The sequence below is a fragment of the Paramormyrops kingsleyae genome, chromosome 3 (assembly GCF_048594095.1).
Source record: "Paramormyrops kingsleyae isolate MSU_618 chromosome 3, PKINGS_0.4, whole genome shotgun sequence".
NCBI lineage: Eukaryota > Metazoa > Chordata > Actinopteri > Osteoglossiformes > Mormyridae > Paramormyrops > Paramormyrops kingsleyae.
Genome location: NC_132799.1, coordinates 7,598,109 through 7,623,876, shown reverse-complemented (window position 1 = coordinate 7,623,876; position 25,768 = coordinate 7,598,109). Strand labels below are relative to the sequence as shown.

Here is a 25,768-nt window from a genome sequence, read left to right as displayed (position 1 = left end):
ACACGTTTCTCGAATTGTACTTTCGGTGGTGTATGTGCATGTGTTTTTGTAATTATTACATTGTCGGAGCCAAATTTCCCCGTAATGTAATAAAACCCTGTAACTTCTTACGCGGTGGGGACGTTTTTTTAAAAAACTGTGACTGCAATCAACAAACTAAAAATTCTTGTGTTGTGTTTGGTTATGCTTGAGGTTAGGGGTGGGTAGGGGTTAAAGTTGTCATAATGAGGATTGGGGTTATACCCATGGAAACGAATGGACAGTCCCTACAAATAATATGCGTGTATGTGTGTAAGACGCTGATTGGTTGTCGTTAAACATAAATTCTTGTGATTGGTCAGGCAGTCGTACCGAACGAGGTTCTTACTATCAATGGGCGTGTATGTAACGAGCATAAACTGTAATTTATCTTTACGAAGAGAAAGTGCTAAGTTGATGTTTCACGTGTGACGATATTACTTTGACCACCGAAAGTTCACGCCAAGTCATCCCTCGGCAGTCATCACAAATTTCAAATTTGAAATAAAGGCACGAATTACAATACATGCAATGTCTGCATCGTTACAACATAAATAAGGTACACCTACCAGTACATACAAATCATAAAGTGTTGCGCTTACAATAAACAATTTTAAAAGACCAATACTTATACATACGTCTCCTATTTAATTTGTTTTTCAAACTCACACGTTTCTTTATCGGGGGTGTTTTATTGCGTCGCAGTCACATGACGAATTCATGCGCGATTCGAAAGACCATCGCAACACAATTTAGCTTCTTGCCTGTATTTGGCGTTCAGGGTGATGTGCTGCAAACCTCATCAAAAACAAAATATATATGAACCACGGCACTGGCTGGCTGCAGCTTAAGATAATTAGTGGTGGTAGAGAGACGATAGTTTCCTGCCCTACTTGTATACCTATGAACCGAGGATGTACCCGTGTGCTGATTGGTCCGTGCAGAAAACGCATGGATAGATTTCATTGGCCCCGGTTTTTCGAGTTCTCTGTTATAGATACATTAATAAAAATCAACAACAGTCCGTTATTGGCAAAAGTTTGAATCGATTAATGTGGGCCAAAATCAAACAAGTATATTTCAGGTGTATCATAGTGCATCATACATATTATTAACCATCCGCGACCGTATTATGCGGTTATAAGATTGTGAATGGATGGATGGATATTAATAACCAACTCAGGTATAGTATGGAATATTTTTATTTCACTACTGTATTTTTGATATATAACCTTACAGATTTGGGTTGAAAAGACACTTGTCCAATGCATCTTCTGTGTTCTTGGAGTCGGAAACTAAAATACATGCATAATGAGTCACAGGTATGTATGTGAGGTATTACCCTGTAAACCGGTTTACATATTTGTTTTAAGTACCTGGAATCTGAATGTTGTGGATCACATGGAAGTACTGCAGTAAAGCAATAAAAACACGATTAAATGGACATAAATTTATTTTTAACGAATAGAAAAGGGTGGTTCAGTAATTTATTTGGTATCACTGTTTCCCGCAATGTTGAGGGTCTGAATCCAGCCTCGTGGGTTTTCTCCACCAATCCATGTCCCTCAACTCTTACCAGGATAAGTACTGTAAGTGATCAATGGATGGAAAAATATCGAACTGATTCACTCCACTTTCACTGCAATAGATCTGAAGGTCCCTGTGTGACAGCCAATTAGAATACGAAATCTTCGCGTGTGTTAGTATTAAACTTGGGCTTGCCCTCGATCGCCAGAGTGCATCCTGCAAAGCGACAGAAGATCGAGGACGCCTTAAATGTTTAAGGTTCTTTTAAAAGGAAGGAAAAAGGCCTCATTCTCGCAAAACTTGAAAATGATCCTTCGTTTTGCCTGCTGCCTCGACGTAGTTATCTGAACAGGACATCCCGGACTCGGATAAGGAAGTTAGGTTAGCCGGCTGAATACAGTATTTAAAAGGTAGGTAAGTACACTGCCGAAAATGGCAGTTTCTAAATGTCTAGTAAGTTTGCAGGCTGGAATGACAAATGGGAATTGCATGATTTTTATGCTCCCTTCCTGGAAATTATGATCTGACTTATCGATATGATGTAGGATGATGATGCGCATGGTGTTTTCTCCCTATTGATGCTAACAGCTAAGCAGAAATGCAGGCTAACTGGTTGCCTGGGGCTGCCCTGTATTATGATAACACGCCCGGAACGTCCGAGGCTCCGCCAATCCCAGTAACCTCCAGTGCTTCCTGGACCATTAAGCTGGTTAAAGTGCCTTTTTTGATTAACCAGGCGCAGTAAGGGAGAAACGGGGATTTCTGCGTGTTTATCACTACTGGGCGCCCTAAATACGCGGAAGGAGAAGGGGGGGAAATGGGGGTACGATGATAGACCCCCGATTGCAGGTAGAGATTGGGATGCTGCTTCAAAATGGGCTGAACTGCGGAGCCATAAATCAGTCGTAGGTGTTTGCTTTGCGAGGTGCGCGCCCCCCTGGGACCGTCGGCCTGTTTCGCAAGGTCGTTTCGCCTTTTCACCCCCCACCCCTTTCTAGCTCAAGTGGGAGGAGAGAAAAATATTCGCATTATCGAAGTAGTTCTGTTTGTCCATGCAGATTTGTCAACCCGATATCTACACCCTAAATGGAGGGGAATCTTTTTTTAAGTGAGTAAAACGCCCCCCCCACGTCAATGAGAGCTACTTATTACTTCATGTTGTCAAAATGAAGATTTTTGTTTCCTGTCTCGCATGTGGACTTTTAAAAAGTTGCCTGGATGGTGCCAGTTACGTATGACCGAAGGAAAGAAGCAGGTCGTCGGATAGTTGCGATTTAATAAAGAAATATTTCGTTAAAACGCGGAAATACGCCTGAAATTTGAGATGTCTATTTACATGGAAGGTAAGTCTTTGTTTTAAAACAAGAAAAAATACTACGTTTATGTGAACTTTTCAGACCGATGTGTCTTCTGGGTAACCAATGTAGGGATCACATGTATTCTCCTATATAGTAAGTGATTTGTAACAAGTCTGAAGACATCGTATTGAGACGTGTGTGTGTGTTTATATATATATATATATATATATATATATATATATATATATATATATATATATATATATATATATATATATATATATATATATATATATATATATAAATAAAATATTTTTGCATGCGCCAGAGATGGCTAATCAGTGCACCCTTATCTAACTTCCCTGTAACTTATGTGTATCATTTTATCTTTTTATTTTAGCGTGTTATATATAAAAAACCCTGTGCCTGTTTTTCTGCAGCTTAGTGCAGTATTTACAGAAGATATTTATTTAAGCAAAGCGAATACATCCTCGTCCTTCTTATATCTTATTTAATAAGGCATCCCGGCTCTCCATCGCCCCCTTAACCCCCCCCTCATGCTTTCGTTTCCCTTCTGAAGTGAAAATTCCTCATCTCGTTCAGCCGTCGTAACTGCTCCCGCCGGTCTATTCATTTACTGTCGTACTGTATTTGCAATTATGAATTTATGAGCACATACCTTATAACACCTCTATGCAAGATCGACATTGTAGTCAATCTTCTAAAAGGTAACCTTGGGTATTTACGCTGACATCCCGTTCAGTGTGTCCCCTTCATCTGCGCTTCTTCGGACAGGCTTCAGGCTCCCTGAAACGTTGCATTACATACGCTGTGGATGGATATACATGCTTTGAATGATGTAAATATACTCTATAATGCATTCATGCATTCAGTTATTCCGAAACTCATGCAATACTGGCTTTCCCTGAAAAAGCAGGGCATCTGGCAGGGCTTTTATTATCTATAGCCTACCTGTAGAGATGTAGAGATCTTTTCTGTTCCGTTTGGATCGGGAACTTCCCCTTAGGTGTTGCAGAGGCTACGTTCGTGTCCCACGTTACGGCTGGCTTGTGTCACTGGACCCTGGGCCATTAGTGCCACCGGGGCCATTAAAGCCTGTAAAGGTAAGCGCGCTTCTTCTGGGTTTGGGCACCAATTGTGCTTTCGGAGTCCGGTTCTAATAGAGCTCCTAGTGAATTAGCCACCACTGCGCTATTTACCGAACAGATCGCTGGACGGAGCAGGTCTGTTTTCCAGGAGTGATTCGGTGCATTAGAGCAATGGGGGTTTAGGGAAGCGCAATACATTTAATCTGGCATCGAATCGACGTTTAATAATACAAAAATCCATGACTAGTTGAACCAAATACTACTTGGTTTACGAATGTATTAGTTTTAACGAGGAAAGGCCACGAAATTGTTATGGTTATTTACAGTTCTTGTTAGAATCGGAAGTTATAGGGCTCCTGTATTTTAAAGGTCACTTGGAGAAATCGGCAAATGCAGAGAGTGAATGGAAAGAGTGAGATTAAGTTAAGAAACGTGACTTGCTCTAAAGCTCTTATTTCCAACGCTGAAGATGACTCTTCTGTGGTAAATAAGCTCCTGTAACATAAAAAAAAACAAAGTGTCATTGGAAAGAAATGGAAAGGATTTTGAGGAGGAGTTAGGGGATGCTGACCCAAAGAGGGGGTCTGAACAATACCATCAGCCATTACTAATGCCTCCGGCGTGCACTGCCAGAAAAAGGGTACAAACCTGGTACAGTTTTGTCCATTTCTGTACCTTAAATTACCCTACAACTAGGGTACAATTGGCATCCCCAATGACAAATAATTGAATCCTCAAAGGTACAAATTGGTGGTTTTTTCCTGACAGTTTATGTGAGTTAGCAAGCATAGTTATGTGACGTGTTAAAGGAACCTGCCTGATAATCGAGGGAATAACGAGCAAATTCTGGGCGGTGCAAGAATATTATTACTGGGGCTTGGTGTGTGATTCAGTGGGTTAAGATGCTGGGACTGTGATCGGAAGGGTTAGCAGATTTAGGTCTGGGTAATGTGGTGGAATATTTTGTCATTATTTTATTAATATCAAACAATATCGATAATTATATGCTGACAATTAAACAGATTCAGAACATGAAAAAAGGCAACAAATTGAATGGACTACAAACTGAAATGTAATTTCAAAAAAATCATGATAATAAGCCGTTTTTTTGGTAGAGCGTGACACTCGAGAATGCGGTCTGTCCATTTTGTTAGGTTTTTCTCGGAATGCCTCGCCACTGTTCACACCAGGGAATGGGTTTGACTAGGGCAGAGTGGTATGCCCTAAAAATATCACAGCATTTTCCGGTATTTTTTACAGTATTGATATTCATCGCAATATTCTAAAATTATACTAATATAGAAAACGGTAAAATATGACGGGTGGTTTTGAGTTTGATCACCAAATTGTTTTACTAATAGTTATGGAGTATGTGACGAGTAAAATGATAAATTACACCAATAGCAGATGCATACCTTGATGTGTAAAAATCATGCACTATAACTGTTAATTATCCAAGGAAACGAGTGTTTGGGCCACATCACAATACTCACAATATTCGAAGTACTGACGATATGAATGTTCATAATCATGATACGATATGTTATCGATATGCTGCACAACCGTAAACAGCGTGACTTCATCCTTAGACCCTTGATTGAGTCCCCTAACTCCCTGCTTTTTGAGGGACTGTCACTGTCTGACGGTTTTTCTCCAGAAGTGTTCATCACTTCGGATAAGAGTCTGATAAATAAATAATTTGTTAGTAGGATTAATCATCACAAACCCATGAAAAATCAAAGTTTTGCTTGTTCCAAGTTGAGTCTTCATGCACTTGCAGCCACCAATTGCAGTGACTAAATTTAGTTTTTTGTCTTTGCAGTGAATTTTATTTTTAGACTTTGTATGAGGTATGTGAATGGACTGGCTGTCGTGCTAACAAAGGTTAATGCCGTGCCTATTGTAATTTTCTCAATGAGCCCTTCCTACATTGATTCTTTGACATTTAGAAGGCAACAAGTTTTCTTAACACAATGCACAGTACGTCTCCGTGCATAAGGTTGTCAGTTAATTAGGAGGGTTGATGCATCCTTTGTCATAGCCTCAGGTGGCATCTTGCGAGAAATTCTAGAATAGAATGTTTCTAAACATACTCTCTGACCCCCGGTGTGTCCGCAGGTTTGAGTAAAGGTGTCCCCAGGAGCAGGATGGCCCAGTTCCAGGAAGAGATGCGGCAACAGCTAGAAGCCTCCATGGACACGGAGCTTGAGAGGCTGCTCTCCATGTCGGAGGGGGCTGACGTGGAGGTGGGTGTGGCTGCAGAATGTTCGGGGAGGTCCCCTTTCATGAATCCTGGCCCTTCAAGCAAAAACATCCCTGTTGCCAGGAAACAAAAAAAGGGCCATAATTAGTTATCTAAACATATAGGGTCCAAAGTCACCAGTAGAATGATTGTCTTGTGTCCACAGCAAATTTGCTTTTGTCCTTTGAGTGTGGCATATGATGAGGAACAAGGCATCAGCTCAAATATTATTCATCCAGCCTCTGGAACGCGCATATGTTTCCAGTTTTCCAGTCGGGCCTCCCAGGCGCGTGCCTCGTCGCCCGCGGAAACGACTCGCGCGCTACGGGCCCCACGTCAGCGCGGTTTCTCTCGTCCCACCTCATGTTCCCCTCAGATGGGACTCGGCAGAGCTTTTATATTGCTGTATTACAACAGGGAAAAAGAATCCTGTGACAGAACACCAAATGGGACATTTGTTAACTTTTATGACACATCAACAGTTGCCAAGGTGTAATCCAACATTTCGCAATGGGAGTATTTGCCTATTAAGCAGCTCTAATTCCTAGGAAATATGTTGTAATATAAAATGTTATATTGCTAAATTGTAAATGCCGGAATTAGTTATTAGATATTAATTACTATTCTTTTTATTTGTGGGAGATTCGTGGTACAAGTGCAATGACAAAGATATTCTGTTCTAAATAAATTTCAATGCAAGTCATTTCATATCAGTATGTCTGTTTTGCTATGTCCTAGTGCTGGGCACTAATTTCTGCTTTAAAAACCTGGCAATTATTTATAACATTTTCGAGATGTCTTAATACTGCTGCTTTAGTATGTCATAGATTTGATTTTTATTTTTATTTTTGCATCCTCAGTAACACTTTCCATCCTGTTATTCTGCTGTACTGTCCTTTTAAATAACAGCCAGTCCATTTATGACATTATGGTCCAGGAAGTGACATCATTTATGGTGGGAATACAACAGCCCCAAGATCTGCGTTAGTAATGAGCTTTTTGAATTTTGTGATATGTTATAGTTTTAGATAACTTTGCCACTTTCCACCCTGTTATGTAAATATTATAAGAATGAATAATATACTATAAAACTTTCAGAAGGTTTTTGAAAAAGTTTTCACCCTTATTTTGGCACACTGGCTAACCTACGAGCTCCACCCACACCGCGGAGATGAGATTGTAGTTGGAGATTCAGACAGTCCTACTCGCTGAGCCGTGTGTATCTTTTATTTGTGTAACAATCTTTCATGTGCGCCTCACAGTTATAGACAGATACGTTTACAGTGTCACTCTGCCTGCACAATTATGGTACGGTGGTACATCCATCTTTCAGCGATGCCTCGCGCTTGAGCATTTGTCAGAATGTCATGCTTTACGCTACTCTGCTATTACGCTACCTGTCTTCCTGTCAAGGCTCTGCCTTTGTGCTTAAAATACGGTAGAACAGACACGTTATTAAAGGGTCTGAAGCGTACAGACAGTGAAAGCGCTGATCTCAGCTCACCTGACTGCCTGATGTCCCCTTTGCTGCTTCCTGTTCCAGGTTTCCAGGAAGAACTTTGAAGGCTTCAAGAAGCTGTTCCACAGATTCCTGCAGGAGAAGGGTCCATCAGTGAACTGGGCCAAGATTAATAGGCCTCCTGAGGACTCGGTCAGTATCAATCAATTACATTCTTCGGTCGTACCCCCCCCCCCCCCCCCCCCCCCAACTCATCTCACCTCGATCAACTTGGCCAGTAAACATTCCCTTTCTGTACATGAGTTTCTCCACATGAAGGCGCTGAGTAAATTCCGAATGTGGCCATGGTCCGTTCCTAGGTGTGGGGTAGAAAGGGTGGTGAGATGGGGGCAATAAGCTGGACCTGGAAAACAGGAAGACATTCCTGTTCTAACAAAGGCAAACCATTATGCTGGAGGATTCTTCTGTGTGACAGTATGACACCCAGCCACTTAGGCTTGATATATTGGGTATTTAGGACCCACACCTCAGACAAGGTCCCCAGGTGCCAGGAAGTAATGCACTTGGGGAAGGGCAGGGGGCGCCCAAGGGATGGAAAAGCGTTGCACCTTCACCTGGAGAATACTAGTAGGGCAATGAAGACAAGGGAAGAACAGATGGATGAAGATCTCAACGGTGGCGGTCCATCAAATTCTGTAGCCTCCATTTCGTAGCGTTGACTTATCGGAATGCTCAGCCCACTCTCTATTCACGGTAGATCAGAAATACATTGGAAACAGGTTGTACTTGGTTTCTGATTCAGGAATGTAGTCCTCCCCTAAGGCACTGCGGAAGGTAGTATAGCCAGCCCAGCAGATATGCAAGACTTGTGCGTTTACACTGGACATCTGAGATTCATTTCCCTCCAGCTGTCTGGAATGTTTCTTAACTCGAGTGACACTAATCAGATGAATGTGAAGGTATGTGTATTTGAATGGGTGTATCACAGTTGTGGGCGACGCTTGGCATGCAGAAGAGCAAGAGATGTTTGGTTGTTGGAGTTCACCGTTGAGGAACTTGCAAGAGCAAAGGGACAGGCAGAGGTCAAGAGGCACAAACATGTCGGGGCACCTTTGATCTTGCCTTTCGTTGCTCTATCGTTCCCTGTCCCCCATCTTGGTGACTCGTCGTCTTGTTCCAGCATGTCAACCTGGAAGCAGCTTCCACACCTCCACCCTCATGCATTAGAGTCAGATTCTTTGCGTGAACGACGTTGGTCCTCGCCTTAGGTGATGGCATCTTGGGTGCTATTTCTCCATCTGTAACTGAAGGGGGGAGAGAGAGGGTTGTCTCTTGCTGATGGTCTCTGTGGTGGAGTGGTCTTGTGTCATTTTGCCGTCACATACCATCACGTTTGAGGGAGGGGCAGGATTTAGATCCCCTTACCCGGGGTGGGCTATATTTATCTCCTTTATCTAGTGTGTCAGACATCCATCTTCCTTACGTCTTTACCTGCTGTCATGGCTCTCCCTACATCTCCCAATATGCTGCCCCCCAACTCCACCCACCCCCCACCCCCCCTCGCCCCCGCCATCCATTCCATTATTGCAGCAGGTTTAAACCTCCAGGGAAAACCTACTGGCTGAGTGAAATTGTTATCGATGTCCATTTAAAGAAAATCAATGCAGAGTCGCTTTCATTTTTTTTTCCGGCTGTCCTGTAGCGGACTGGAGTATTTTTATTTATTTTTTTAACCCATCCTGACGCCCTCGGAAAAGGGCTCTTTTTTCATGGACCCCTTCCTGACATATGTCGGTGTTTGGCTTGGGCTCGTGACCCCGGCGCTCTGACCGGGAAGCTCCATCCGTGGTTGCTGACCTCTGAAAAGTACGAAAATAAATCAGCATTTTCTTTTCTTTTCTGTTTTTCGCCCAAGAATCAGCCGATATAAGCATTCCCGTTGAAGCGGAAATTCCAGCTTGGAATGAGTTTGAGTTTCATTTTTTATTGCCAAATAATCTCCCGTGTGTCCAGGGTAGTTTATTTGAAGTACCAAAGAACGGCGCTGAATGTGCACCTTGGCTTCACCATCTTTGTCTTGGAAGGTGCATGCTGGGAATTGTAGGAACCTGAAGAAGGGCATTTGCTAGGGGAAAAATTTTTTTTTTCTTTTTGTTAAATCAAAACAGGTGATTCTTACAGTAATGTCTATACCGGATTCAAATATCTGGCATAGACAGTGTGTAAGGTGGAAGTAAATGGAGAGGGAGAGGGAGAGGGAGAGAGAGAGAGAGAGAGAGAGAGAGAACGAACTCTGGCATGACAGACTTAACAGTACTCTGTGACCATTGTTGGCAAATAATATATAATTCCTTATTTCTATCGATATAGCCATACATCACCGAAACACTATGGGTGAGAGCAAATTTCTGAGCACTTTTCTTAAATCAGCATTAAAAAGTACATAAAAGACACTCCTTAGTCGTTCCGTGGAAAAAAAATCTTTGTTGACTAGTGTTATGTAAAATATCCGTGTTCTAAACATTTTACAAGTAGAGTTTACAGTAATTATAACAATTATAACATGTGAAGACTTTGAAGTTGTTTCTGTGATCAGCATCACAAAATCTGACACCAAAACTTAAAAAGGAAACAAAAGCCTTGTGAACCAGTGATACCTGTTTTATTACTCACAGAACAAAAGTGGCTGATTGCAGTTACTGGTCCCCCACTGGAATCCCACAATACAGGACATCAGGCTCCTGACAATAGATAAATGTAGGTAGGGAGTAATACTGGAATTACAGTAACCAGTAGATCCAGTGGAGTAAAGCTTGTCACATGACCAAAACCTGAGAATATACTTAGTGTGAAGTGCATGTCATACCCACGACTGGCGCCCTTGAAGCTGTTGGGAGGGGCATTCTGACGACTGGCGTGTAACAGGAATGCGGCTCAGGCAGGTCTAGGTCTAGGGATGGGCACCTGGGTCTCCATATAGATGTGCAGCTCATTTCTTATGTGCATATTGGAGTAGAAAGTCAAGTTCAAGGTGGTGAGGCACTTGTATACCCTGTATGGTGCACGGGTCATGTGACACGTCCTGGATGGAATTTCCCAGTGGGAAATAGTAAAACCGGTTTGGGCACCTTTGGAGAGTAAGTCACCACTGTGTCTCACTTGGTGGTTTTTTTTTAATTTTATTTATTTCATTTGGTCAGAGGTTCTCTCTGATTTTAGGCAGTTCCAGAGTCCTGCCTCAGGTCCACATCCTGCAGTTCCTGCAGTTCCTCCAGTTCCTCCAGTGCACTCTCTGCAGGCTAACAGGGAAATCTCTCATCACCCTGGTGGAAGATTCCCCCCAGCCTGACGTTGCCGTTTACACACCCTCCCCTAGCTTCCCTCGCCTGGGTGAAGGCTTCCGTTAAATGCTGAGCATTGAGGATGGTGTTTTTTTTTTTTTTTGGGGGGGGGGTGGGGGGCGGGGAATAACAGGCCTTGTGCTATTCATCCTCAAGGGATGGAGAACTCCTCTCTTCTGCCCCTTTGGTGATGGGGAAGGTCACATCTTAAGTGGGGGGCTCGGCCATCCTCCGCGTGTGGGGGGGTATAGCTGGATGTATCTGCTAAACAGCAGCCCCCCCATCTCATGCTCACACACATTACCCCAGGGGACTCTGCATCTCTGTGTTTGGACAGCTGCTGTCCCTCCCCCTACTGTGCCCCATAATTGTCATTACACAACCAGGCTCACAGGGGGGCGACGGAGGGAGGGAGGGAGGGGGGGGGGGCTGGCCCTGTTGCATCATTCAGGGCGATTCATCAGAATCTAGCACATGTCACGTTGTATTTCATTTACCAAAACATTTACTTGAGCTTTACAAAATGAGACTTTTGTTTTTTTTTATTTTTTGTTTTATTTAACACACATGAGCTGTATTTGGCTCTGCTCAGACTCTGGCACTCGCCCTCCACAAAGCTGATTCAAATTGCCCTGGACCTTGAGCAGACGCCCCCCCCCATCCTGTGCTAAATTACCCCTACAGGGACACTCCCAATAAACCTACACCCATGCTGTGATCACATCCACTCTCCCCACGTCTAGAGGGAACATGGCCAATCCGTTGTAATTCATTTTTAAGTTTTATGTATTTTACTGCTCGTTTAAAGGACAGTTTTATTACCTGCTACACCTATTGCTGTCAGGATAGACCACCAGTGAACACGAGCGTCAGGAATGCTGTGCTGGGGTGCATGACCACACACACACACAGAGCCACCTTTGCAGGTACTTTAATATGGATGCACACTGCAGCAAATAAATCAGGCAACTAGTTGTATTTCTTCTTAACGAGCCTCCAGAGGTCAGTTCAGATGCCCCGCCCACCACAACACCCCCACAAGATGAGGTTTAGAGCATGGGGGACAGTTTGTCAGGCCCTTAGACATGATAGCGTGGGGTTGGGAGGGGGGGGTGGTGTTATGTTTTACTCCTTGTTGTGTTGGCTCTGCAGTCCCAGTCCCTCCATTCGACCTGAGGTAGATCTGATTACACATTATCAATGGACATGGCATCCAGTAGTAAAGCTCGGTATTTAATCTTAGCCTTACATCCCCCCCTTCCATACCTCTCGAAGCTATTGTGACCAGTGTAAAAAGATACCAGGTTTACCCGACCCAGTGCCAGCAGGATGTAGATCTATGATGCTTGAGACTGCGGCCTGTTTGCTGCTGTTCCTCCTCCGGGCCACTGTGAGGCAGCACCACCGACTCATTTGGTTAGCATCCATAGCACGTCGTCTAAGAAGAAGAATCTGGATGAGATGCAATGTCCTGTCACTCCATAAGGTCTCCCACCCCCAGACTGCGGTAACACCACTTGGGGAGGAAACGCTCCCCTGGACGTACCCACAACCTCTCTAACCTCTGAACCCCACCGACCGCAGATCCAGCCCTACGACAAGATCAAAGCCAAAGGCCTGCCGGACAACGTGGCGGCCATGTTGGACAAGCTGGCGGTGGTGAAGCTCAACGGGGGCCTGGGAACCAGCATGGGCTGCAAGGGGCCCAAGAGTCTCATCAGCGTCCGCAATGAGAACACCTTCCTGGACCTGACTGTGCAGCAGATTGAGGTACAGTATTGGTGCCCCCTACAGGCCACCAAACTCAGTACACTAATGTCAAAATTGCCACCAAGTTGTCGAAGAATCACAGCAGGTGTAGGCAGGACACTGCTAATGAAGGACATATGGCAGCGCTAATAAAGCAGAGAATGCTACAGAAAATGTATAAGTATATAACAGCATTTAATTATGTGCCATTACCATTTATAATGAATGAACAGTCTTCTAGCCTGGATAAACTAGACCATTGGAAAACCCACAAGAGTTGCTCTGGTTCCGCCACTGCATAATTATTGTTGCACCCACGCTCTCCCATTTGTCTCAGCTGTCCGCCCATGCGGCCCCAGAACCACAGTCATGCCAACTTAAAAAAAAAAAAAAAAAAAAAAAGGTTAGACTTTGGTGGATTTTTCGTTTTTAACCCCTTTGACACTCATTGTAAGGTGGTGACAGCCCAAAATTAAGAAGGAAAACCTCAGTACAAGGAAACATGCAGATTGAAGGTTTAGAATGATCTAAAGTTCAGCCAGCTTGCCTACTGAGCTTATCTCCATCAGCTAGTAATAGGGTTTTATTTCACGGATGACGTATGAAATTGTGAGGCTTCAAGGATGTGAGGCTTGTTCCACTGGACAAATCTTTAACTGAAAAGTAGATGATTGGACTTGTTTATTTAAGACCCATATTTTACCTTTATCTATTGAAACATGTAGGACAACCTTTTGTGACATTTTTCCCTCCGATATGAAGAAACATCGCTTGACCCGTCATGTAACGCAACTTCAAAAAACGTCCATCGAAGAGGGTCTCCAGAACTGCTCGGCATCGGGGCTCAAACCTTCAAATATTGTCACCCGTTGTCACGCCTAAGTTGGCAGTGCAAACCAAAACCTTTGCAGTATCGGCGAAAAAGCACTTAATCATGCTTGCTTGCGATGCCAACTCCCTTCACAGCACCTGAACAAGACTTACAACACGAACGTGCCGCTGGTGCTCATGAATTCCTTCAACACGGATGAAGACACAAAGAAGATCCTGCAGAAGTACACGCATCACAGGGTGAAGATCCACACCTTCAACCAGAGCAGGTACAAACCATCCATCATTCCCTGTTTTGGTCCCCAACATTTTCTCAGTGGTATAAACAGCCTCTAAACGGTTCATTCCTCATTCATTGTTACCCTGTGATAAAGACCACATTTGTGACTCATGCCATTGGTAAATACCACCAGTGCAATACCTGATTCTAATCTCACCTAATAAATTTACACATTACCTCCTCAACCTTGCCTCCCCTCTGACTTTTATCAGTGGTACACCCCACCTGTTTCACCCCTCCCACTGTAACTAACATAGTACAGATCCCGATTAACTAACAACAGACACCCTGTATAATATTCTGAAGCCTTTCATGATTAATCAGACTTCAAGGCAATTGGTCAGACGGTGCTCTTAGTGGTGCTGCTGTATTTCTAATATTTGGTTTGGCCAGAACCACAAAGACTAAACAGGTCAGTGGTGTTGAGGCTGAATCCACTTAGCATATCCCAGCACACAGACTGGACCATTGGCCTCGGCCCGTGGGGGGGAACCCGAGCCTTTGTAGCTGGTCTTACCAACCTGAGCTGGATAGCACTCTGGGCCTGTGTCACACGGCCATGGAGGAGTAACAGCCAATTAAGGATTAATGAGAACCCACCGCAATAATGGGAAGGAATTAATATTTCATTTGGAGATGGGGGGGCCGTACAAGCTCAATTTACCTCAAACTCTGCCGCCTTGTGGGTTTAACAGTTCGTGGATAAAAATAACTTACCTGCTCGCAGTAGAGGCAGCGACTAGCTATGCAGACGGACCCTGGCGGCGAAGTCGCTTTGACTCCCCCTGGAGAGGCGTCCCCTCCCCCTCCCCCCTCCCCAGCAGGACATCTGTAGATTTTAGAAGTGACTGTGTAGCGCAGTAAAGGTGACATTCCTTTTGCTGAGCTTCATTTTTTTAGTGGGGCTGTGCGAGGCTCTGCGTTCAGGGGCGCCGATCCCGCCATCGGAAGGCTGTGGTCCAAATCCCAGCATCACCAGAGTCTTTTTACCACTGGGCCCATGAAAAAGGCCCTTAGCCACCAATTGCTCCAGGTATCTCAGCCTGCTTTCTGATCGCCAATAAAGCAAGTAAATAAATGAATAAATGATAGCGACCCAGTATAGGACAAGTGGGTATAGAAGATGGATGGATGGACGGACGGATAATAGTTTGTTCTTGAAGCCCATAGACCATGTGTTTTAATTTCGCCCCTCACTCTCGTATCTCACCCCTCACTCTCGTATCTCACCCCTCACTCTCGTATCTCACCCCTTTCTGTTTCCCCATCTACCAAAGAATGGCTTTAATGTCAGTTTGATCCATAATCCCTGCTGCCATGACATCCACCACCCGAACCCCTCCCCTTTCACTTTAAACACGTATGATTATGTTGACGTACCGCCCCCCCCCCACCCCCCTGCTCCCACACATTGTTTTTCTGTGACAGCGCCTGAAGGATTGTTTTTTTTCCCCCACACTTTTCTTCTGACCAAGGTCTTCCCATCGGAAATAACTCAAACGTGCCCCCCTCCCCCCTCCTCAGGTACCCGCGGATCAATAAGGAGTCCCTGTTGCCGGTGGCGACAGACTTAGGCATGATGGGCGAGAACGCAGAAGCGTGGTACCCGCCGGGCCACGGCGACACCTACGCCAGCTTCTACAACTCGGGTCTGCTGGAGCGTCTCATCCTCGAAGGGAAGGAATACATCTTCGTGTCCAACATCGACAACCTGGGCGCCACCGTGGATCTGCATATCCTGCACCACCTAGTGAATCAGCCGAACGGCAAGCGCTGCGAGTTCGTCATGGAGGTCACCGACAAGACGCGGGCCGACGTCAAGGTGAGAAACATGAAGGAGAATGATTAAGATTCCTGTTAGCAGGAATACGGGAAAATTGCTGCTGGTTCCTCAGCTAGCCAACTATAGCGTTAACTAGAAAATTAAAACTACCAGCAGACCCAAAGGTCTATTTATGGGGGGGCGGGGAGACGGGTCGTTGTAGGCAAAATAATATTAATTGAGAGCCTGATATGCGTAGATAAAATATATTAAAATAATACTAAAAAATAGCCACAGTTCTTTATCATTTACCACAGTCAAGTAGCCAAGCCAAGGTGACTGATATCGCATGGGTCTTGTGTTTATATTTGATGGCACTGTAGAAGACATGACATGAAGTCTAGTGAAGGAGCTTTTGTCTGCCTGGGAGGGGGTGGTATGAGGGCGTAATCAAGGGCAGGAAGTTAGTGGAGGAGTCTGACCTGGGATGTAGGGTAAAATAAAGAGGTGGTTTATTCAGAGTGGAGAGCGAGAGGGTGGAGTGACAGTGAAGCACTGCTTCGATTATCATGTCGGTTAGAGACGGTTAAATGTGAGACACCTCTCGCCCGGAAGGACGGGAACAGGCCCCAGAGTCTTGACCCACCGGGCTGTTTGAAAAGCGGTAAACAAATGAGTAACCCAGCAGAACGAGGAAATGTCTGAATACAGGAAGAGCAGCGTGAATGGGAGGCATTCAGAATCGTGGTCTGCATGTATAAGATTACGCAGGTCACCCCGGATAGCTTTTGCATTGTGTACTGATGACAAAGCGTGTCCCCAAAGGCTGTCTGGGTCATTGTTCATGCAGCTCCTCAAACAGTCCGATCCCAAAGAGCTGTCGCGGGGGGGGGGGGGCGCCGTAAGACATGAGAGTAACGTTTCTTGTCTAAGTGGCGCGTCCCTGCTGAACTCTCCCGAGCAATACACACAGAGCGGCACTGTTCAGGACGTAGTGCCGCACGCCAGGGATGACCTGATCAGGCCCAGGTGGATGATGGGAACTCAGCTGGCGGCATTTGCTCTCCCGGTCGCAGGGCGGCACGCTGATCCAGTACGACGGCAAACTGCGGCTGCTGGAGATCGCCCAGGTGCCCAAGGCCCACGTGGACGAGTTCAAGTCCGTCAGCAAGTTCAAGATCTTCAACACCAACAACCTGTGGATCTCGCTGGCTGCCATCAAGCGGCTGCAGGAGAGGAGCGCCATGGACATGGAGATTATCGTCAACCCCAAGGTGAGAGGCGGCACGGGGAGACGTCTAGGCGGCTTGGGGGAGGGCAGGCAGGGGAAGGGGACCTTTCTGCTTGACCAGGGTGGTTAGGGGTTCGGTCCCTGTGTCGGGCGTAGGGCCTTTCTGTGTGGAGGTCACATGCTCTCCCCATGTTTCCGCCGGGGGCACCGGTTTCCTCCCACAGTCTAAAAGTGTGCGTGGTGGGTTAATCGGTAATTGTGTGTGTGTGTGTGTGTGTGTGTGTGTGCCCTGCGGTGTGTTGGCGTCTACCCAGGGTTGGTTCCTGCCTGCGCCCGTCGTTCCCGGGATAGGCTCCGGTCCCCCCCCCGCGACCCTGGATACGGTGATGGATGGGTAGTGGGGTGTTGTGGTGAGCTGGCTGACCGCTGAATGAGACGAGGCTCCCACTCTACCATCAAAACAAACCCAGTATACACCAGTATACTTAGAGAGCGAGAATAGTGAGCAGCTGGGGAGAATTACCAGGAACAAGGTTAAAAGACTCATGTGCCAGAGACGGACCACTTTGGGTGGGGGTGGCAGACATCCATCTGTATCAGTGGTTTTCATTCCCAGTCCAGCTCCCTGTCCGAACTGGGTCTGTTCCAGCTTAGCTGTTAATTCATTATCTTGCACTGAGATGTTTATTGAATACGTCACTCAAGCTGAATTACCCTGCTGTTTAAACCGAATTTGTGTTAGACCAGGAGTACCGGTAAATGACAGGGATGCAAGTGATGTTCCTTATGGTTTTTGTTCTTGTACCATAAAATGAACAATTATTTAATAGAATTGTGCCTTAGCCCTTGGGGGTGGGGGGGGGGGGGGTTGTGCAGAACACCACCCTACAATTACATCATGTAGACACTATTCTTACAACGGACTGGTGACGGACCCCTAAAGCACACGACAGCCAGAGACCACAAAGAGGCCCCGGGGGGTGGGGGGGGGGCACATGATACAGCTCATTTAAATGCGGCATCTACCAAACTCTCCCATGGCATCGGCGTTCCATGTCTCACACCAGTTAGCAGAAGGGCCAACCTCAGTGATAGCCAATGATATTTTTGAAATTGGTGAGTGACAGGCGAGGGGGCACTCTGGCAGCCAATCAGCTTTCAGCTATGGCCAGTGCCACTGTGGCCCCACCCCTGTATACACCCCCTGTTGGGATTGCTTGGAGGACAGAGTCTGTCCTCACAGTCCACCATGTCCAAATGAGAAAGAGCCTGGAGACGAGGTTCCGGGTCAGGGGCCCCAGTGATGACCGCGTCGCCATTTAAGGTACATCTGCGTTGCCATTGGAAACGCTTTCAGCCTAGAACAACAATAGAGCTAAATTCTGTGTCATCAGAGTAACGTTATTATGATGGGCTGCTAAATAAACAGAAGCCCACAGGTGGTTTGCTGGAGGGCGGGTGCTGTACACACACACGGGGGGGCTGGCTGCCCAGGTCGAGCCATGTGACTCACAGCGCAGTCATTCACCCTCTCGCTAGACGGCTGGAGTCGCAGTGAATTCATGCTCCATTGAAAATTTTGTTTGCCTTATAGTTACATTGGCAACGTCTCCTCCAAACCCCCCATCAACCCAGTTCATTGGCTCATTGGACAGGAACCGGTCCACTGCCACAAACGCAGTATATTTGGAAAGTGTGTTTTTTCCACTGTTGAGTGCTGAGCCCCTAGACTCTCTCTCCCCTGAACACAGTAGGAAATTAAATCCCAGCGCTGTTGCAGCCTCTGTGACAAGAGTCTGCTCTCCCCTTCACCCACAGCGCAAATTAGGATCTCCTACCTTCAAGCGCTGCTCGCTCTGCTAATTTTAGCTCTTCCACAACTACTGAATATTCAGCTAAGGTCATTTGCACACTAAGTCTCCTCACTTGCCAGCCCACAAATAAATCATTCACTAGCCCAAAGGTAGCTCCTGAGAGATGGCAGGCATGGTGTGCTGGGATGCTGGGATGCTGGGAAGGGTTGGTAGAGTGATTTGACCACTGGGACACCTGAGCAAGGTCCTTAACCCCCAGTTGCTCCAGTAATTGTCTGACCCATGTTGCTTTGGACTAAAGTGTCAGTCAAATAAGTAAAAATGGATGGAATTCCGCCATCTTCCTGTCATGATTTTCCTGGGATACCTGTTTGACATCCAAGGCCGTTATCCCACCTCTGCACACATCTTCTCCCCTTTGCCAGACCCTGGATGGAGGCCTCAACGTGGTTCAGCTGGAGACGGCCGTGGGCGCCGCGATCAAGTGCTTCGATAACGCGTTGGGCATCAACGTGCCGCGCAGCCGCTTCCTGCCCGTGAAGACCACGTCCGACCTGCTGCTAGTCATGTCGAACCTGTACAGCCTGGAGGCCGGCTCCCTCACCATGAGCCAGAAGAGGGAGTTCCCCACCACGCCCCACATCAAGCTGGGCAGCTCCTTCACCAAGGTACTGGGAACCACCGTACAACCTCAGCATCTCCTTGCTACACTAGGAGATATACTAGGACTGACTGCTAGCCTTTCCAATACCATGATGGGATCTAGAATAGCAGAGAAGCGGAAACGGCGGGAGCTGCATTGGCTGAGCCACGGAGAGAGCGAGTGCCGACCTAGAGCAGGAACCCGCCCCCCCCAGAACCCGCTGGGGCCATCCACTCTCCCCCAGCACATTAATAATAGTCAGACCACATTAATATTGATACACGCCGAGCAGCATTCGGGCCGCTGTAGGAACAAGTCGGCTGACATCAAAAAGCTCTCTCCCCACAGCCGTCCGAGCTGGATCCAGCCGGTTTCGACCTGCTCGGCCAACACCTTCGATGTTCATTGTGGGCCTCGTTCTTTGTGCGTTACGGAGCTACCTAGATGCTTTCTGTTCAAACTATCGTAAAGGTTTTTTTAATTGCTTGTATAATTTTTTTCTGAGGATTTAAGAAAAGCACCTTGTCACGCAGCCATTTAAGGCACCATCTTTTGTCGCTTTTGTCCTGTATTGCGGTGCCGTTTGTCTTATTGTCCCTCATGCATCCTTCCCCTCCCCTGCAAATGCGGCATAAGGATTTTACCATGTTCCTCAGAAACACTGTTTAGAACCAAGGTGCTTCTAGTCGATTCCCTGTCTTGAGTCGTTCTCGTTGGATCCCCAAATGACTCCACCTACTCACGTTCCCGTTTCGGCGGCCTACAGGTGCAGGAGTACCTGACGAGGTTCGAGAGCATCCCCGACGTGCTGGAGCTGGACCACCTGACCGTTTCCGGGGACGTCACCTTCGGGAAGCATGTCTCGCTCAAGGTAAGGGGGCAGCCGGAGCGACGTCACCCCCAAACTGCATCCCTTCATGAATTTGAACTGAATTTTGAATTGCGGTTCCAAACGGGATGCGCATTTTCAATTGGAAGTAAAAGTTTAGTATGTTGAATGAATTCATATGTAATTAAATTCACATAAATGTCCGTACATCGTGTAGGTGCCGCTATAACAATACACATTACCATCCAAAAGACGAGAGAAGAGAGCCTCAAATATGCTAATGCAACATAAAGAGTTAAATATGCAAAAACAAATAAAATATGTGCCCTTGGAAAATGACTCGGAGGTTCAACATAACCCAGACGTGTGCTGTTAGAATGTTCTCCATAGTCATGCAAATATAAATTATACCTTCACTACATATATACTCACTCCGTAGTGCATATACAAGCTGACTATATATACAGCACTGTGCAAAAGTCTTAGGCAGTCGAAAGAAAATCAAAGTTTAAAGCTGTTTATCGGGGTAGTAAGTTGTTCAGAACAAAAAACACAGTTCAGCATTAGAACATATATGCAAATTAAGAGTAACGCAACAAAAATTAGTTGATTCCTTCTGTTCTCCAAAAAGTCACTGATATCTTGCTGGACGGCTAGATGAACACGGCTTCAGCTCCCAAAGCTCTCTTCAGGGGCACCTCAGCCATTCCGTGTATTTATCAAATATCACCATCAGCTCACTATATTAATTACATTAATTAGTTAAATAAGTCAATGAGATATTGATTAGTTATACAAGGTGTGCTAGTGGTCGAGGAAATAATGGAGTGATTTTAGCAGAAGTTTTTAAATGGCAAAGTTGACACACTTTGACAGACATAATATACTTTTACACCAACATAAAGATCATTTAAACATGATTTCCTTTGGCTAAGACTTTTGCACAGTATGTTACAGTATGTTACTTCTACCACCTAGAAAGTAATCCTAATGTACGATTGTTTTCCTGCATTCCTGTGTTTGTGTGATTGCATTGAATTTTAATTGAATTGAAATTGATTAAATTCTTCTTCCTGTCATTCCAATTTGAATTCCCTTTCATGAGTGAATTGGGGCACAGTTCATACATTCTGAGTTTTGGTGGGCTTTCATTCCAGGGCACCGTCATCATCATCGCCAACCATGGAGACCGCATTGACATTCCAGCAGGCGCCATGCTGGAGAATAAGATTGTATCTGGCAACCTGCGCATCCTGGATCACTGAGGCCTCGACTGTAAAGCTCTACTGCCACCAACCGGATGGCCCGGTCACATGACACGCTGACAGCCCCCGTGATTGGCCGTGCCTGACTGTGAAGGGAAGTGGGTGCTGTGAGCTCCCATCGTGATCTTGTGTCAATGTCGTCCTTGTGTTCGATCGCTTCTCTGTGAACCACATGTCCCGTCGGACCCCTTAGGGTGGATGTGACATTTTCACACCCTTGTAAAGGTCCTTAAAGGTCCCCCACCCTCTAAAGGCAGTGCGTCGCATTTTTGCCTTCGATAAACCAGAATAAAGTGCAATACAGATTCAGTCTTTCCGCTGTGCGTCTTTTCAAATGCGTTTAAGGTCGACAAAAGGAAGAAAGTAAATCGCACTGGATCGCTGCTTTGATTCCGCGACCAAACCGCTGACAGTTCTCTGTGCATGATGTCACTCATCCTTCCACATCACCTTCACATTCTTAAAGTCCAAAAACTCGACGTCCTTCAGGGCTCCCTTGGATGTCAGCCACGCGTGTCCCAGCGATGAGTCTTTTCAGCAGCGGCGGTCTCACCGTGACCAGCGGTTCTCCGCGTCCGGTAACAGCTGGGCCCCAGACCTGTTTTCGCTCACCGCCGCCCATGAGATCTGCTCCAAGGTCTAAGGACCTCCGTTAAGGCTGGTTCATGCTTTGTGAATCCGTGTAGCCGCAAGGGTTGAGCGAAGCGATTTTCAGCATCGTTGACGACTGCGTGTCCGAGTGCCTGCTACCACGGGGCTGTGCGCGTCTCACAGATAGGCAGCAAAGACTACGGAGGCCTCCGACTGAGTTACGCGAAGAGATCCACCGCTACCGATATTTATACGATCTGTCCTGGAAAGAACAGAAGGAAGTGTGCAAATTTCTGCCGTGGAGTCGTCCAAACCTTCTGCAAACCGATTCGAAAATCCCAGGGAGCTCAAAAAAATCATAACCCTTCTCTCTGCTGTAAGTCGCTTTGGACAAAAACGTCAAATGAATGAATAAAATGTAAAATGCAAAGTGCCTGCTGTCCGTGACAAAGTCCACAGCTGTGTGCGTCTGTTCGGTTAAGAACCAGCCCACACACCCACCGCACTGGTCCTCAAAGACCCCAAACCCCCAGCCCCAGGGAAATCTCCACACCAAACCTCCACACTGTGTAACACGGCTTTGTGTTTAAAAAAAAAAAAAATCCACTTTCCTGTTACTGTTATTTGCTCGGCGAACGGCAGCACTTATTTGCCTAAAGCGCAGTAGAAAAACATTCATTCTCTGAACGTCTGCCACAAATCCAGCTGTTTGTCCGTCTTAATACACAAAAGAGTCGAAATTGCTTCAGAGACCCCTTTTTATTTACCTGAAGGTACACAATAACGCCTGCACTCCACAGTGGATAAAAGTGCTAAATACATTTATCTAGCCTTTGTATCCCTTGAAAGGCTGGATTAGTATTCTGCTAGCTGCACCGTATCCACTCCAGAAAGCACTTAACTCTGTGGTACCTGGCTGACACAGGGGTGAATCCTATTGGTTAGATTTTACTGCTGTTCTGTAGGTCTCTGCCTTTCCGTTTGGAATGTCACGCTTGCATTTTTATATACTATTTATTTAACAAATGCTTTTATCCAACGTGACACATTTTGAGAAAGTAGGTTCAGTCAGGCCCTGGAAAAACCAGGGTTATTGTGTAATCAGCCTGCCAAAGCTGGGATCTGAACCAGTGGCCTCTTGATCAGAGGTGAAGATTTCAGGTCCACAGATTACAAATCCAGACCAAGATTTTGTTTCAACCAACCAGTTCAGTATAAAGAGTCACAGAATACTGAAGTGGTTGGTTGAAGCAAAATCTTGGCCTGGATTTGTACTCTGTGGACCTGAAATCTCCACCTCTGCTCTTGATCGTCGGCTCAGCACCTGCTGAGTTGCACACCGCCCCCCATTAGTATCAGTTCCTGTTGACATAGGTTAAGATTCACAAGCGTGGTCGATTCCGCTGAAAGAGCATTAATGGCCACCTTCAGCTTCTAACCAGGAATCATGATCAATGCACTGGGCCAAATAGTGCAGGCGATGGACCAACTCGGATGTTCAGAGGCAAAGTCAGAGGTTTTTCGATATTTCCTAGGACCGTCTTGGGATGCTGCCGTTTCTCTCGTGACGAGCTCTCCCAGACCGAGGCCAGGGGCAGGCTACAGTCAGAAACCGATAAGCACAAGGTCCCGCAGAAGGTCGGCAATAACTCCCCGATCTTCAGCGTGGGCTGCCGAACGTCTACCACAGGAGGACAACGAAGACGTAGCGGGCCAATCGGATGCCCCGAGCTGCAATCGAGCTCTGAAAGTCATGAGGTCATCTGTGGAGGAGAGGGAGTGACAAAATATTTACGCTCTTCACGCTGTATTTACCGAAGTATTGGCAATCCAAAGTGAACAGTGGATAACGTGTGCAACGAAGTATGAACAGATAAAAGACAAGGCCAAGCCATGACAGAAGGAAAAGTGTAAGAAAGTAATATTTAAAGAGCTCTAAGATCTTAAACATCCATCTTATCCAACTTATAAAAGTCTTTCATATCCCGGTGCCAAGGTGCTGATGTAATAGCTTTGACCTTTAACTGGCGGCATCAGAAAACTTTGATCTGCCCTCCTTAAAAAACCTTTAATCTGCATCGTCTCAGAAGCCTTATCTCCAGTCACGATGATCTCAGCAGAGAAAGGGAAGCCCTTTGAAACAGATCACTTGGTTTCAAAGGAGGTTTTGCCCCCCAGCTGTTATTTAGCTGGTCGTAATTAAAAGGCACCGACGGCCTGGTGCTACGTGACCCGAGTGCGGCGGGGGTGCTCTCCTGCCCACGTCTGCAAATCTCTGCCTCCAGGCGAAGCTTCCGCGTTCTGAGAAGATTGTCTAAACCCTGAGGAGGTGGACTGCTGCCCCGCAACAAACAGTCCAGAGCAGAATGGGGGGGGGGGCAACGTCCCCCTCACATGCATTCATGCATGTATGGGGTCATAAATGCTAGGCAACAGGCACGTCCCACCAGCTCTGCTACCTCCCCCCCCCCCTCCCCAAAGGAAAAACCCCATGTGGATAGTCAATTAAATTTTTGCAAAAAAAGAAACCGCAATACACTGGTCACACAGCAGCCATGCTTGACTGGGAAATTTTAATTTTGAAAGCCAAGCATGGCTAACAAACGTCAAGCTGATTTTACGACAGATGTCCCTGTAATTGAAGCACCACCTAGCAGAGGTATTCCAGACCTACAGGCTGCAGCATCGGTGGGGAATCGAGGGTATAGCAGCATTCCAAGCCGTCCATGCAGCCTCGTGTCTAGCTGACGTCAGCTGACGTGTGTGGAGCGCTGGAGACCTCACAGGCGTTTTCTTACGGGTGTTTCAATAGAGGACGAGCGAAAACCGGGACGCAGGTGCGCGGCTGTGAGGTTTGCTTCCACCTTGTGGCCGCTCGTGGTACTGACGCTGTAAATTTACCAGTCTGGCGGTAGCCATAAACATAGCTTTAGTGTCCGAACAGTCCTGGCTGTGTTTCAGTGCAGAAGTCTGTCAATGAGCACATTTTCCAGGACCACAAAAACCCAGGACCATGGTGATCCCTAGTCTGTCCAGGGAAGCATTCATTTCATAGTTTAAATTTGCTTTTTTGCTAATTAATTAGATAAATGCAGAACAATCAACATCGAAATTGGCAGAAAATGTTTCAAGGCTGTTTGTTTGCCCCAAAACACCCTCAGAATTTCTCAGCACTTCATGAAGGCCCTTCTGCACAGGAGAGGGAGCCTGTGGCTCAGTGGGCTGAGCTGCTGGGCCTGTGAGCAGGAGGTTGCAGGTTTGAGTCTGGCAAAGCAGTCATGTCTTTGGGCCCCTGAACAAAGCCTGCCACACCTCCCCCCCCCAGGTCTGAGGGCAGTGCTGCCAAGCTTGCTCTAACCTGTCTGTGTCATTATTATAATTGATATTCTTATAATAATTGGGATTTTCTTCTTGCCCCCCCCCCCCCATCTTGCTCTCAGCGGGCGGGCGGGGCAGCTACTCTGGGAGCTGGGGATGAAGGACTTCACTAAGGGACCTGCATCCATGCTGAGGCTGGGCTTGAACCACTGACCCTCTGACCACAGGCACAGAGGTTTAGTCCACTTAGCTACCCCCCATTTATAGTTTATTATTAAGAATATAAAAAACACCAATTCTGGTCTAATTTTTTCACATCTACAGCTAACAAGCTAATATGAGCAATAATGACAAAAATACACAATTCTGCACAGGTTACGCCTCACTGACAACTTTGGGTTTCCAATCAGCTGAAGCTGAACAGGCTTCGATCCACAGCTATTAACTTTAAACCACCTCAT

General features: G+C 46.2%; 1 protein-coding gene across 4 annotated transcripts; it reads left to right on the top strand.

The window, feature by feature from the left end:
• The first annotated feature begins 1,049 nt into the window (after positions 1 to 1,049).
• ugp2b (UDP-glucose pyrophosphorylase 2b) lies at positions 1,050 to 21,707 on the top strand. 4 transcript variants are annotated; one of them, XM_023842371.2, is made up of 10 exons: positions 1,050 to 1,201; positions 6,071 to 6,198; positions 7,738 to 7,845; positions 12,579 to 12,764; positions 13,710 to 13,843; positions 15,379 to 15,676; positions 16,693 to 16,890; positions 19,087 to 19,329; positions 20,071 to 20,175; positions 21,291 to 21,707. In XM_023842371.2, exons 1-10 carry the CDS (start codon positions 1,171 to 1,173, stop codon positions 21,396 to 21,398), a joined length of 1,539 nt encoding a protein of 512 aa, XP_023698139.1. In that variant the 5' UTR covers positions 1,050 to 1,170; the 3' UTR covers positions 21,399 to 21,707. The 4 variants fall into 4 exon arrangements, with proteins under 4 accessions (XP_023698139.1, XP_023698158.1, XP_023698166.1 ...); XM_023842390.2 differs by lacking the exon at positions 1,050 to 1,201 and adding an exon at positions 1,736 to 1,955; XM_023842398.2 differs by lacking the exon at positions 1,050 to 1,201 and adding an exon at positions 1,736 to 1,959.
• The last annotated feature ends 4,061 nt before the right edge of the window (positions 21,708 to 25,768 follow it).

Excerpts from the sequence above, each read along its gene's own strand:
- ugp2b (XM_023842371.2), top strand. The coding sequence starts at position 1,171 with ATGGATGGATGGATATTAATAACCAACTCAG. Across the intron at positions 13,844-15,378 it reads CACACCTTCAACCAGAGCAG|GTACCCGCGGATCAATAAGG; the intron begins GTACAAACCATC and ends CCCCCTCCTCAG. Across the intron at positions 16,891-19,086 it reads AGATTATCGTCAACCCCAAG|ACCCTGGATGGAGGCCTCAA; the intron begins GTGAGAGGCGGC and ends CCCCTTTGCCAG.